General features: G+C 36.6%; 1 protein-coding gene across 5 annotated transcripts in view; it reads right to left on the bottom strand.

Moving 5' to 3' along the window:
- Positions 1 to 7,696: 7,696 nt before the first annotated feature.
- The window catches only part of LOC145685206 (nuclear pore complex protein Nup93-like), a 79,295-nt gene continuing 73,423 nt past the window's right edge, over positions 7,697 to 13,568 (bottom strand). For all 5 annotated transcript variants that reach the window (XM_081757564.1, XM_081757572.1, XM_081757570.1 and 2 more), the window contains one exon: positions 7,697 to 8,036. In XM_081757564.1, coding sequence (XP_081613690.1) covers positions 7,917 to 8,036 — 120 coding nt within the window. In that variant the 3' untranslated portion in view covers positions 7,697 to 7,916. The remainder of the gene's footprint in view (positions 8,037 to 13,568) is intronic.

Here is a 13,568-nt window from a genome sequence, read left to right as displayed (position 1 = left end):
CATTCTGAGTTTTACTCTTTAATATAAATACACTGACCGGCCAGAATATTATGAGCATATGATATTAACTAACGTTTCACAGCTTCCATGCCAAAATGCACTGTTGCTGTCCTGTGAGCCAAAGGTGAACATATAGATTCCCTAATATATCTATATGTTCACCATTGGCTCGCAGGACAGCAACAGTGTATTTTGGCATGGAAGCTGTGAAGCGTTGGTAGGTAGCTGGAGGGCCTGGCATGGCACACCACATCTGCAGACACAGCCCTTAATTGTTCTAAATTCCATGGAGGATGCCGATGAGCTCGGATCTATCGTTCAATGACATCCCAAAGATCTTCAGTTCGGTTGGGTTAAGATCGGGTGAGCGAAGGGGCAATTCACATTCACCACTGTGATCCTCGAAACCACTGCAGCACAACTGTGGTATCGTGACAAGGAACATTGACCTGCTGAAAGGTGTAGTTTCCAGCTGGAAATATGCCCGACATGAATGGACGTACGTGTTCAGCAATGACCTGCCAATAGCTAATAACTTGCTGAGAAATGTGCAACCAGCCAAGCTGGAATTCGGAACACCAGCTGTACACAGTCCTTTGGTGCTTCACTTTCAAAACCCAAATGAAATCGCTCTATCCATTATTTCGGTGTTGAACTACATTTGAAATCATAAACTCATTGCCCGAAAGTTTCACGAGAAATGTCCACTTCTCACACCAAATAAATATTTTAAATTGCTATGAAAAAAAAAAGTAAGCTTAAACAAAGAAAGGTCTATTATTCCGAATTGTATAATAGCGGAACACTTAGCCCCTCAGACCAAACACAAATACTACTGATCAATTACTCACACTACAAGAGATCACAAAAAACACTTTGAACATGGAATAGATGTGCACGTAACTCTTTGTGGACTATGAAAAAGCATTCGACAGCATAGACAGAAAACAACTCTTACAAACTAAGCATAATTTTTAAAAAATCCGGGAAATTTATCAGGCTGACACAAATGATGATGGAGAAAACTCGTCAGGATGAAAATTGAGAAGAATGGCAGTGAATTTAATACTATAGGACAGTTTTAATCAACCCTTTTCACACTGCGGCCCCCTTTAGATGTATGATGCCTACTTCATAATCGGGTCCGGACACCTTGATTAAGATGTTGCAAATATATAAATATGGATTTTTAACAAATGAAAGTACGCCGAGCAAGAATTTATCATTCCCTCTTTCCTTTTCGAGTTACCTATTGTGCCAAAGATGATTTTTGTTTGAAGATATTTTACAAACACGTACATCAGTCTCTACACGCTTTTCGGCTGTCAAAAGAAAAAAAAAAGTCTAGTATAGGCAACTTTTTGTAGGTCGAATATCACTTCTCACGCAAATTGTCTTTCTCAGATTGGCTTGCGAACACTCTAAGATCATGTTGCGGATCCCTGGCGGTCCGCGGACCCTAAGTTGAGAAAGGCTATAAAGGAATAAAACAGGATGATTCCTTATCTACAACATTCTGTACAGACGTGTTCAAATTATTAGACTCAACATTGTTTCTTAATATTTTACTGTTCTTACAATATTACGTGAGAAAATACGTTCGAACTTAGTCCAAATTACTACTTTGTAACTCTGTCCTAATTTCTAGTGGGTGTGGCATGTTTTTCAATATCAATAAAACAAATGCATACGTAACATTCAAATATAATTACTATAAAGCGTGTATATCCAAATTGGAAACAAAAAATAAAATGGAATGCTTACAAAAAAATTATTTCTCACACAAAGATTAATATTTCTTATGAAATCCCTTATTCTTTATTAAGTCTTTTATCCTCTGTGGTATCCTATGTACGAGTTTAGCACATTTTGCCTTCAATTCAGCATCGTGATATCACAAATTGTTGATCCTCTTGATCAATTGAAGTTTGGTTCTAATGTGCTTCTTCCCTCGCTTTTCTTTCATGAAACACTAAAAGTTTTCAATCGGGTTCATATCAGGACTAGTGCCTGGCCACGGAAGAACACTAATTTCGTTGTCTAAGAATTTTGTCACAGCTTTGGCCCGGTGGCATGGAGCTCCATCATGCATAAAGATGAATTGTATGTCATCAAACCAGAGTGCAGTCTGGGAAAGCAGTTCTTGAAGAACTTGTAGGTATTGGTCGTGCTTCATTGTAATGTAACGTAACGATGAAATAACGTTACATATTTAAATGGTGCCGGAACCGTGGAACTTTGAGATTAGTCAGAAGTATTAGTAAACTATCTCACTCAGCATCACGGATTATCTATTGCTATGTAATAAAAGAAAAATATACCGAAGATCTAAAATGAATACCAATACAGGAGTTGAAGATATTCCAGAAATTGAGACTTCAACGGATGTAATTAATCTTTTACGGAGCTAGGACAGCAGATGAATTCCATAACACAACAGATGGATTCCAAATTGGATACCAAATTAGAACGAGTTGCACAACAAATAGGACAGCAGATGAATTCAAAATTGGATAGATTGGAACAAGTGACACAACAAATAGGACAGCAGATGGATTCCAGATTGGAACAAGTAAAACTACAAATAGGACAGCAGATGGATTCCAGATTGAAACAAGTAACGCAGCAGATAAAAAGCAAATTGGAAATAACCGACAATAGGATGGAACAAATTATTCATAGCTTTGCAGTGGTAAGAAGTATTGTTGATGTAGTCGAAACGGAAGTCAACGAACATACAAAACAAATTCGAAGACTGCAAGAAGAGAGTCATACCATCAAAGAGAAAATCAGTACGGCCCAGTGTAATCCTGATCCTGCCCTCAACGCTGTGTGTAAAGAACATAGGAGAAATGAGTCAAAACCCTGTGAAGAAGACGACTCATCAGAAGTCTACTCTGAAATGGAAGATACCATCTCAAATATTGAGGACGAAGAAAGAAGACCACGTCGCAGGAATCATACACACGTAAAACCTTGATATCTAAGGTATTTTAGTACTAATAATAGTCGCGTGAAATTCAGTGAAATAAGATCATTAACTAAATTCAGTGGTAGATCTGAAGACATCCCAGCGAGTATCTTTTTAGAGAATTTTGAGGAAGTGTGTGAATTAATTGGAATAGATAGACTAATTTCCTCAAAATCTTACCGCATATTTTGTTACCACTTTTTTTGGTATGGTACAGTCCACAGCAAAAAACCTGCAACATGAGCATGTAAGTTTATTGTGAAACGACAAAGTCTTTTGCTCCAAAATAAGTGTGCACAGGAGGACGTCGAGGTTTATCCTGGCGTGATTCGTTCCACCTAGACGTTATGTTGATTCCCTGCACTGTTAGGCGTAGTTTCACAATAAAATTACATGCTCATGTTGCAGGTTTTTGCTGCGGACTGTACAAAGCAATCAGAAGTAGTCGACGTAATTATTCCGATTTTAAAAATGCGCTGTTAGCAAATTTCGAGAACAATTTTGTTAGCAGACCGGGATGCCCAAATTAGAAACCGACGTTTTGATCCTAAAGTGGACAAAAGTCTTACAGATTTTGTACTCTCTGTGTATAATGACTTGAAACAGATCAATCCATATCAGCAGGAATCACGTATTATCGCATCAATTAGAATATTATTACCGTTTAGGCTACAGCAAGTATTGATCTCTTCGCAACGTATTAATTTTAATCACTTAATAATGATAGTTCAAAATTATGAGAGTCAAACTATATTGCAAGGTAATAATAACAGAAATCAAGCTAACTATATTCCTGTTCGAAATATCAATGTTAGAGAAGATTGTAATCATAATACGAGAGGTAATGTTAGATTTTCTCGTAATGGCAATACGACCGAACCTAATTTCAGAAGAAATAGAAATAATAATTATACTGCTTTTAGGAATAATGTAAATAATCGAGCTAATTTCTCACGAACTCCCAGATTTCGTAGTAATTACATAGGTGGCAGAAATTTTCGAAATAGAAACCAAAGAATTGGTGAAGTATATAACATACCGGACTGTACTCAAGATTGTGCTATTCAATGCAACCTAATCGAATCTTTTGACAATGCCAACTTAACCTAAATGTGGTTGACGTGGAATGGGTTAAAGCCACGTTACCAATTTATTCGCAAGAATATAAAAACAGTGATTTAAACTTAAATGACAATGCTTCAAATCCTTTAAATGATAGCAACAAATAATATAGTGTGATTATTCTTTTTGTAATATCAATTGGTTTTTGTTTTGTTTCACATTGAATATTCTTATGATTTCATTGTAATTTTTACTTCCTTCACATTCTATGCATCAATACAAATATCATTTATCAAATTTATGTTAAATATACCCGAATAAATGAAACATGTTACGTTGTATTTTAACTCACACCAACTTTATTGTTAACTAGCATAAATGGCATTGAGTTAAAGAATCTATTTAGGACCTAAAAGTGATTAACAAACGTATCCTATTTCTTTGAATATGTCCTCGTAATTTTACAGAATTAAAATAAACTTGATTATTGAATAAATATAAAAATGATATTGAGATAAAATGAAAATAATATATTGCTTTATGAATTGTAATTTATATATATATATATGAAGGCTATTCAAAAAGTAAGGTAACTATGTATATGAAATGTTTAACGGTCCAGGATTCTTCCTTTAATTGTAATCAATTTAAAGAAGCCCCATAGTTCGGGAGCCATTATACAACGATACTAATTTGTATGCACTTACTAAATATTGTTTATATTTACGGGCAAAAGTGCTATTTTAAAGGCACAAGCAATTAAGAAGAAGAAGAAAAATATAAAGAAATAATCTAAATATTTGTATGATTGAAATATTTCTTAATATCGTTGCTATGACGACTTGTTTATCTGTTTGATGTCGTTGTTGTGGTAATTAAGAAAAATAGAACGAAGATCCATCTTGTAAAGAATGAATGTATAATATTTTAATGTGACAAACATTATATGTTGAAAGTGAATATATATATATATATATAAGTGCATAACTGTGTTGTATAATTCATGACAATCTCGTGATCTGTATAAATATTCAATATATACATTTGGAATCAGGGAATGTAACGTAACGAAGAAATAACGTTACAATATCCCCTTCCCACTAACGGTTCACTTACAGCGGCATTCATTACAACCAATATGACACTCTCGCCCTGCAAGCTGATACAGCACAGTGATAATTACACAGATTACATGTTTTTGGCGCAACTACACAGGTGTCAGCAGCGTTCGCAAATCGGTCAGACATAACCGAACAACCTTTTGTATACTCTTGTCTAATATTATCCTCCTATCAGTAACAAGTCAGTTATCGCATTTAAAAGGTATCAATTACTGCTAGTGTCTTGCTTCTAAGTTTCTTTCCTCTATTGTCTGATATAACAAGAATTAAAGTTTAAACATTTCATATGAGTAAATACACCTTCATGATAAACCTACTATCGGGTCGATGCGTTTTCGCACCAATTTACTGGGGAATTTGGGAGTTAAGCAAATTGAAAGTGTATTCAACACTTAATAAATAAATGAACATATGATCTTACTCTGTGTGGGTTTGGCAAGAAAGAGGTTAACAAAGAGATCCAGTATTAAATTGGACCCAGGTATTTATAATAATCGTGGTGCAATAGTATCAAATTATATATAAATCACCATAATATTTTGTTAAAATTTCTATAATAATAAAGTTTTAATTTGGACGTGGCAATATTGGCGTGGCGTGTGTAATTAAAACGGATTTAAGAATTTACAACTAGAAGTGTGTTGATTAACTTCATTTAATGAGTAGGTTTTTTTCCTTAAAATAACGTAAGAGGCACTTTTTTTTCTTTACCAGTAAAATAGGCCTTAAAATAGTGTTGCATATAGAAGGTATTGTTGTGTCACTTGTGCCTTCTCGCTTTAGTACAATCACACACGTAAGCATATAGATTACGACATTTTGGTCGAAAGTGAACGAAAAAGGATGTACTCAAATCTTTATTCAAATATAACATCCGTAATGCCTTTGATGGAAGTAAAGACAATATATATATATATATATCTTATATATAAAAGAGAACGCACAAATCCTTTGTTCCCTCATCACGCTAATACGGCTGAACCAATTTCTTTCATTTTTGGGGGGTTATTAGGATTTGGACCCTAGATGGTTTTTATCATATCACTTTAATTTTCAATTACCAGTGTCTTGAGATAATTGACCATTCAAGTGTCCATAACGTACAAATCCTTTGTTAGTTCATCATAGGTAAAAATAAACGTATTTATATGCAACCCGCATGACCGTGTCACTCGGCGGGTTAACATAAATGACAGGCGATATGTTAACATTTACTGCAATCTACTATGGTTTTTATCATATCACTTGAAAGCGAAAAAGTAAAAATTATCTAATTAATCTAATTAACAAGGTTTATTGCGTTCCGGGGTGACCCCAGCGAAGCGGGGTGAACGCTGCTAGTGTATATATATATATATATATATATATATATATATACAGTAAAACCTGTCTTCAACGGACTCTTTATTAAACGGAAAACTGTCTTAAACGGAAATATTTCACGGTCCCATGAATTTTGGAGAACAAAACGTGTAAAACTCCCTTCTTTAGGCGGAAATTGTGTTATGTGGACAACGGAAAGAAAAATAAACATTTAACGGAAAATTCTGAGTTCCGGACTACAGCATTTAGATGATGTTTAGACATTCTGTGAGACATATACGTTACACTGTCTGCGATAAAATGTTCGTTCTTTTGTTAAATATTTCTGGACAGTGTTGACTTTCCCCAACCACTACTCATATTCACCCCCACAAATTGTCCTTAATCCCCGCAATTTAATCAAGAATCATACGGAATGTCGGAAAGAAGAAAACGAGATAGAGGAAGAAGAGGAATACGATACTGAGTTGCAGGAAGAGTGTAGAATAAATACATATCAAGATTCTCTCAAATGTTTAAAGGAACTGCAAAAATTTGCCTTACAAAAAAATGATTCTGATCCACTTACATTTTAGTATAATTTCTCAGGCTAAAGTTTCTGCGGAAAGTCAAGCAGCCAAGCAGCAATGTACACAGAAAACCCTGTTTGGCTATTAGAAAAATAAAGAAAACGTGTGCATAGCATATTTTGTATTCATTTTAATTTTTTTGTGTATTTATTCGTAGAAGAAAGAAGTACTGTAATCGAACAATGTACGTACAGCAATATATTTTCTCAGTATGCCTCTTTATAAGCATGTTTTTTTCTTGTTTTTAAAAGAAAGGAAAGGTCTACCTCCACTAAGCGGAAACCTGACTTTAACGGAAAGTTTTGCACGTCCCGCTCGATTCCGCTAAAGACAGGTTTCACTGTATATATATATATATATATATATATATATATATATATATATATATAAAGACGTGGATTCTGCAAGTTTCTAAGCATCAGTGCATTGTTCGAAAGCTATTACAGTATTGTTAAACATTTTGATTTTTAAATTGTCATTATTTTATTATTTTCCATAAAATGTTAAATTTTGGGATGCGTCTTATACATCGGAAAAATGGTAATTATAATTAATAATGATAAAAATGATCACCTGAAGAGTCCAATAATTTTGTTACCTCAAATTACAAAGAAAAATATACATTACAATAATCAGCAATATTTATTTAAAAAAAAAAGAATATACATAAGTATATACACGCGCACACACAATATTTTTATTGTTTATATATTTTTCATTCAGTGACCAGTGTATTTCATAATCATACAACACCTGTTAGAAATCATCCACCATTACATTATTCAGATGTACATATCGAAAAAGCAAGTACAAAGTTATACTGTCTTTTAAATAATACATTCACGCACACACAATTACACTTCTCATGTATCAATGCATTAAGATTTCCATTTGTACTAATCGCGCATTTGTATCTCCAGGCATACGATAAGGAACTGTCCCTGCAAATGTTATGATTGCGTGTGCTGTATCCCTCAGATCAGCCAGGTACTGTAAACAAGAAAAAAAAAAAAATTAAAATCAGTTATCAGCTAGAAATGAAATAATTACTAGTACAATTCCTGTTATATTTAAAGATTTACTAACATATTCTGATACCAAACGCAGTTTAAAACCATTTTCAGCCAAATTTACACATACACTACTATATTACTATATGAAGAAAAGAAATATGGGATTTTACTCGACTATAGGATCTATTCGATCTTTCCTTTTAATTGCCGTCTAGTATCTTTTATATTAATTTGGTGCTGTAAAATTACCATGCATGAGCAGATACAAGGTGAGAAGAAATACTAATCAATGATATATCATTACTGATTTAACGAGATACTGTATAAATATATAATTATTCTTTCACATACTACTCTACAATATATATATACAGGAGTTAGACAAAAAAATCTAAAACGTTTGCAAAAGTGTGAAAATAATACCTAGTACGGTGTGGGGCCTCCTTTTGGGTCCAAAACACCTTGGATCCGACGTGGAATGGACGTATACAGCTCCTGAACCGTGGTGTGTGGAATTTTGTACCATTGTTCCTCCAAAACATGCTCCAGTTCCTTAAGGGATGCTGGTGGAGGGTAATGAGACCGAACACACCTTTCTACCTCAGACCACAATGGCTCAATGATGTTCAGATCTGATGATTGTGAGACCCAGGGGAGGTGTGATAGCTCCTGGTCATGCTCCTCAAACCATGATTTCACGGTTTTCTCAGCGTGATAGGGTGCCAAATCATCTTGGTAGATGCCATCATCAGGGAACAATATTTTGGCCATGGGTAGAACCTGGTCCCCCAAAATGGCCTCATACGCCTTAGCATTCATCATTCCATGTAGGGCTATGATGGGACCTGCAGAAAACCACAATGTCACTGCCAATACTGCAACAGAACCACCCCCATGCTTTAAGTTGGGAGCAGACAGTCTATATCATAGGCCTGCGACGGTGTTCTCCATACATAAACACGACCGGTTGTTGGGAACAAGGGGAAGGTCGATTCATCGGACCACATTACGTATTTCCACTGCTCATGAGTCCACGCCTTGTGGTCCTTGCACCACTGGATACGCCTCTTCGCATTTACTGCTTGACTAGGGGTTTGGCGATAGCGGCCCTGCCATAAATTTTCATTTTATGAAGTTTCCGTCGCACTGTTTTCGATGAAACCGGGTTCTGTAGGCCGGAATTGAGTTCAGACGTAATTTTCATTGCAGTGGTCTTCTTTTTAGCTGCTACAATCCGTTTTAATGCCCTCCGATCCCTATCTGACAAGATTGTCTTTCGACCATTGTTGTGCTTTGCAGTCGTCGTTTGCCCGTGAATTGTGTATGCCCTCGTAACAGTGCACACAGTGTCTTTCGATACCCCCACAATGTTCGCCACCGTTGTCACTGAAGCTCCAACCAGACGGGCACCAACGATCATGCCTCTTTGGAAGTCTGTCAGGTCGCCCATTTTACCGCACCACTTTCACACCACGACATTCACAGGTGAACTGATTACTGCTGACGGAAGAGAAAGATCCACATGACACATTGAAAACAAAAAACGATCGGCAATCGCAACATGTGTTGTGCAGTGGAGGGCCAAACTTACGTGTCCTGTATGAAGTGTTTTTAGATTTTTTGTCTACCCCCCCCCCACATATATATATGTGTGTGTGTGTGTGAGTGAGTAGGGGGTTAATGGGGACGTCAGCAACGAGGCTATATGTCCCATATATATATATATATATATATATATATATATATATATATATATATATATATATATATATATATATATATATGTGTGTGTGTGTGTGTGTGTGTGTGTCTCCTCCGTTCAAACCGAAAGCACTAGGAATCAACCATTTCCGGTTTCAACGTTTATCACCTCAGAACAAAAGCGGGTAATAGATATCGACATTTTTTAAAACAGATTTAGCATCTCAAGAATATATGCCACCACGACCTAACACTCTACGGAAACCGGAAATGGTTGAAATTTACTCGTTTGAATTTCACAGGGCAGGAACTGTACGAGATACTGAATTTTTTTTCTTCAATTGATTGAGCGTCCAAAAATAAATTCCATTTTCTCCGTTAATCTGGTAGAGATCAATCATTTTCTATTTCAAAGTTGATTGTCATAGAACAAAAACGGTGATAAGTGGTTTTTTGCAATCGAATCAGCGGCTCAAGAGAGGATACCATCACCACATAATACTTTACCAAAACCGTTAAACGACTGAATCTTACAAGTACTTCTGGTTTCAATACTTATTTCCATAGAGCAAAAGCATTAAAATATATCGGGTGTTGCAAAAAAAGTGTTACAACTCTTGAGAGGTGAAGCCTGCCACTGAGACAAGAAAAAAAGTTCTATTCAACTTTCGGCTATCGGACATAGTTTCGGATCTACAAGGTGCCGAAAGCGTGGGAAAGTAACTTTCGGACGCCAATAGTTCGGAAACTATCCAACGTAAAGAGGGCGGGTAAAAAATTCACTGAAGAAGTCGTACCTGCTGTATTGAATTTTGCATGTGTCACAATCCTACCATGCATGCGCGAGGGATTCCCCCAAAGGAACGTAGGAAGTTCCGGATAATCTGCCAAATGAAAATTGATCTAAATGGATATGAATTGATAGGGTTTCTACCAAGTAACAATAATTCGTTTGTATTAAGTCGATATCTGGAATAAATACAAAATGGCGGACACCTTCATGCCCGTTATGTGTGGTTGCATAATCGCCAGGTACGGATGCTGGCCAACACTGACGTTCTGAGTATTAAGTGTAGCGAATTTGTACTCAAATGCTCTAGAAAGACATCTGGGGTGTCGGTAGAGCACAACAGATAAAGCAAAGTGGAAACACTTAACGAAAAATGCCCAGAAATGCACTCATACTTAGTAAACGTGGGTTCAAAGCGCCGGAAATGTTAGGATTAGCATCAAGAACATGAAAGCCATTTCCAATTCACCAATAATATTCCCTCGAACCGATGCAACATGATGTACACGTTTTCATACCAATAAGGATACAACAACTGAGGCTAAATTGAAACTGTGCAAGAGGACTCACTAAGAAACTGGGTAAACTAAAGGAATATCACTAATGGGATCACATGATCGATATTGAAATATGGCCAATGTGTGTGTTGATATCAACATGTAGCTAATGGGCAAATGTCAATATATCCCACTACTGCTGGGACACCGTCCCATGTGGGAAAAATAGGAAAATCACTACTCGGGTCTTGAATCTGAGGCCATGGGCTCCCAGTAGGATTGGACACTTCGACCACGCGAGCGAAAGCGAGCGCTCTAGTCCTGAGGCTTCGAGGGAGCCTCACTTTCTCTGAATTTATTTCTTTGAGGAGTACCCACTTAGTTTGACATGCGCTCTTGTACAGCCTCCCGACATGCTTGTGTGTTTCATTTTGTTATTCCTACTGCACAGTTGTAAACAATCAGAGCTTTAAGACGTTTCTTCCTATTTCTCATGTCGTTTTATTTTCCATATGTATGGTGTTCCAGCAGTAGTGTTACATGTGCCAAATTGGTTCTTTCTCGTCTTTGTCTTGGCATGTGCACTGCGTGTAAGATACGAATTTCTGGAGGTATTTTCCTATATTTCGAGTACGTCATATGTCCCAGAAGACGTGGGACATGATACAAGGTTGTTATTTTTACGCTCTATCAGAATTTGAACAATGGATTAAGAGATTTCTTTTCATATGTGTCGACTGTGGGACAATGTCCCAAAGAAAGAGGGACATTGATACAATCGTATTCTAGTTACGTTCTACCAAAGAAGTGCACCAGATGTAATAGCAGAATTTACAACATTATTTTCCTAGGTCTCGCACGTGGGACGGTGTCCCAGCAGTGGTGGGACATATTGACATTTGTCTGTTAACTACATGTTGGGCCATATTTCAATATCGATCATGTGATCCCACTAGTGATATTCCTTTAGTTTACCCAGTTTCTTAGTGAGTTCCCTTACACAATTTCAACTTGGCCTCAATTGTTGTATCCTTATTGGTATGCAACCGTGCACATCATATTCCATCGATTTGATGGAATATTATTGGTGAATTGGAAATGGCTTTCATGTTCTTGATGCTATTCCTTACATTTCCGATGCTTTGAACTCACGTTTACTGAGTATGGGTGCATTTCTGGGCATTTTTCGTTAAGTGTTTCCACACATGTGAATCACCCTGCTTCATCTGTTGTACTCTACTGACACTCCAGATATCCTTCTAGAGCATTTGAGTACAAATTCACTACACTTAATACTCAGAACGTCACTGTTGGCCAGCATCCGTACCTGGCGATTATGCGACCACACACAACGGGCATGAAGGTGTCCGCCATTTTGTATTTATTCCAGATATCGACTTAATACAAACGAATTATTGTTACTTGGTAGAAACCCTATCAATTCATATCCATTTAGATCAATTTTCATTTGGCAGATTATCCGGAACTCCCTACGTTCCTTTGGGGGAATCCCTCGCGCGTGCATGGTAGGATTGTGACACATGCAAAATTCAATACAGCAGGTACGACTTCTTCAGTGAATTTTTTACCCGCCCTCTTTACGTTGGATAGTTTCCGAACTATTGGCGTCCGAAAGTTACTTTCCCACGCTTTCGGTATCTTGTAGATCCGAAACTATGTCCGATAGCCGAAAGTTGAAGAGAACTTTTGTTCTTGTCTCAGTGGCAGGCTTCACCTCTCAAGAGTTGTAACACTTATTTTGCAACACCCGATATAGATAAACTGTTTCTTGAGAGATTCATCGTCCCAAGAATAAGTTTTACCTTGACTTTTGTGTGTGTGTTCAAACCAGAGGCGGTGAAGATTTCCAGTTACAACATTGGTCGCATAATAAATAAAACGGCAATACATATCGATAAACAGTTTTTTAATATGGATTTAGTATCGCAAGAATATGTTTCACCTCTGATTTTATTCCTCTATTGCAACCAGTAGTTATAGATGTATTGCTTTTGCTTGCAATAGAGTGCTGGATCAAAGTTTAGTACTGAATTTGCATAGTTTGAAAGTCTACCGTAATTTCACACTATGAAACGAAACTCACTTGTTTTTTTAATGAGGAAGAAAAAGAAATTCAAAATTAATCAAAACTATAAGAACTTTCATGGACCCGCCCCCACGTCTAGGTCATTCCACTGAAATAATTCTCACGCATATTCCCTCTACATATAAATTCTCAACAGACCCTTTATCTACACGTTCTCCTACGGTGTCGTCATGTTGTCTGGTTTCAAGTTTGTAGCGGGCCTCCTACATCCAAAATCGTGACCCACCCCTGATCCAGTGATATTAGTTAGCTCACTACTATCTCACACACTTGAAACGAATGTAATTGTATTTTACTTTCAGCATAAGTTATTTCAGAATGCTCACTGGGCAAATATACGAATTGCACACAAAGAGATGACTGACTGAAGTTAACATACGACGAGACCTACTGTTCGAAGTAGAATCATTTAAC

Source organism: Thermobia domestica, chromosome 1 (genome assembly GCF_964235325.1).
Source record: "Thermobia domestica chromosome 1, izTheDome1.hap1.1, whole genome shotgun sequence".
NCBI lineage: Eukaryota > Metazoa > Arthropoda > Insecta > Zygentoma > Lepismatidae > Thermobia > Thermobia domestica.
Note: the sequence above shows the minus strand (reverse complement) of the source record. Positions and strands in the feature narration are given on the sequence as shown.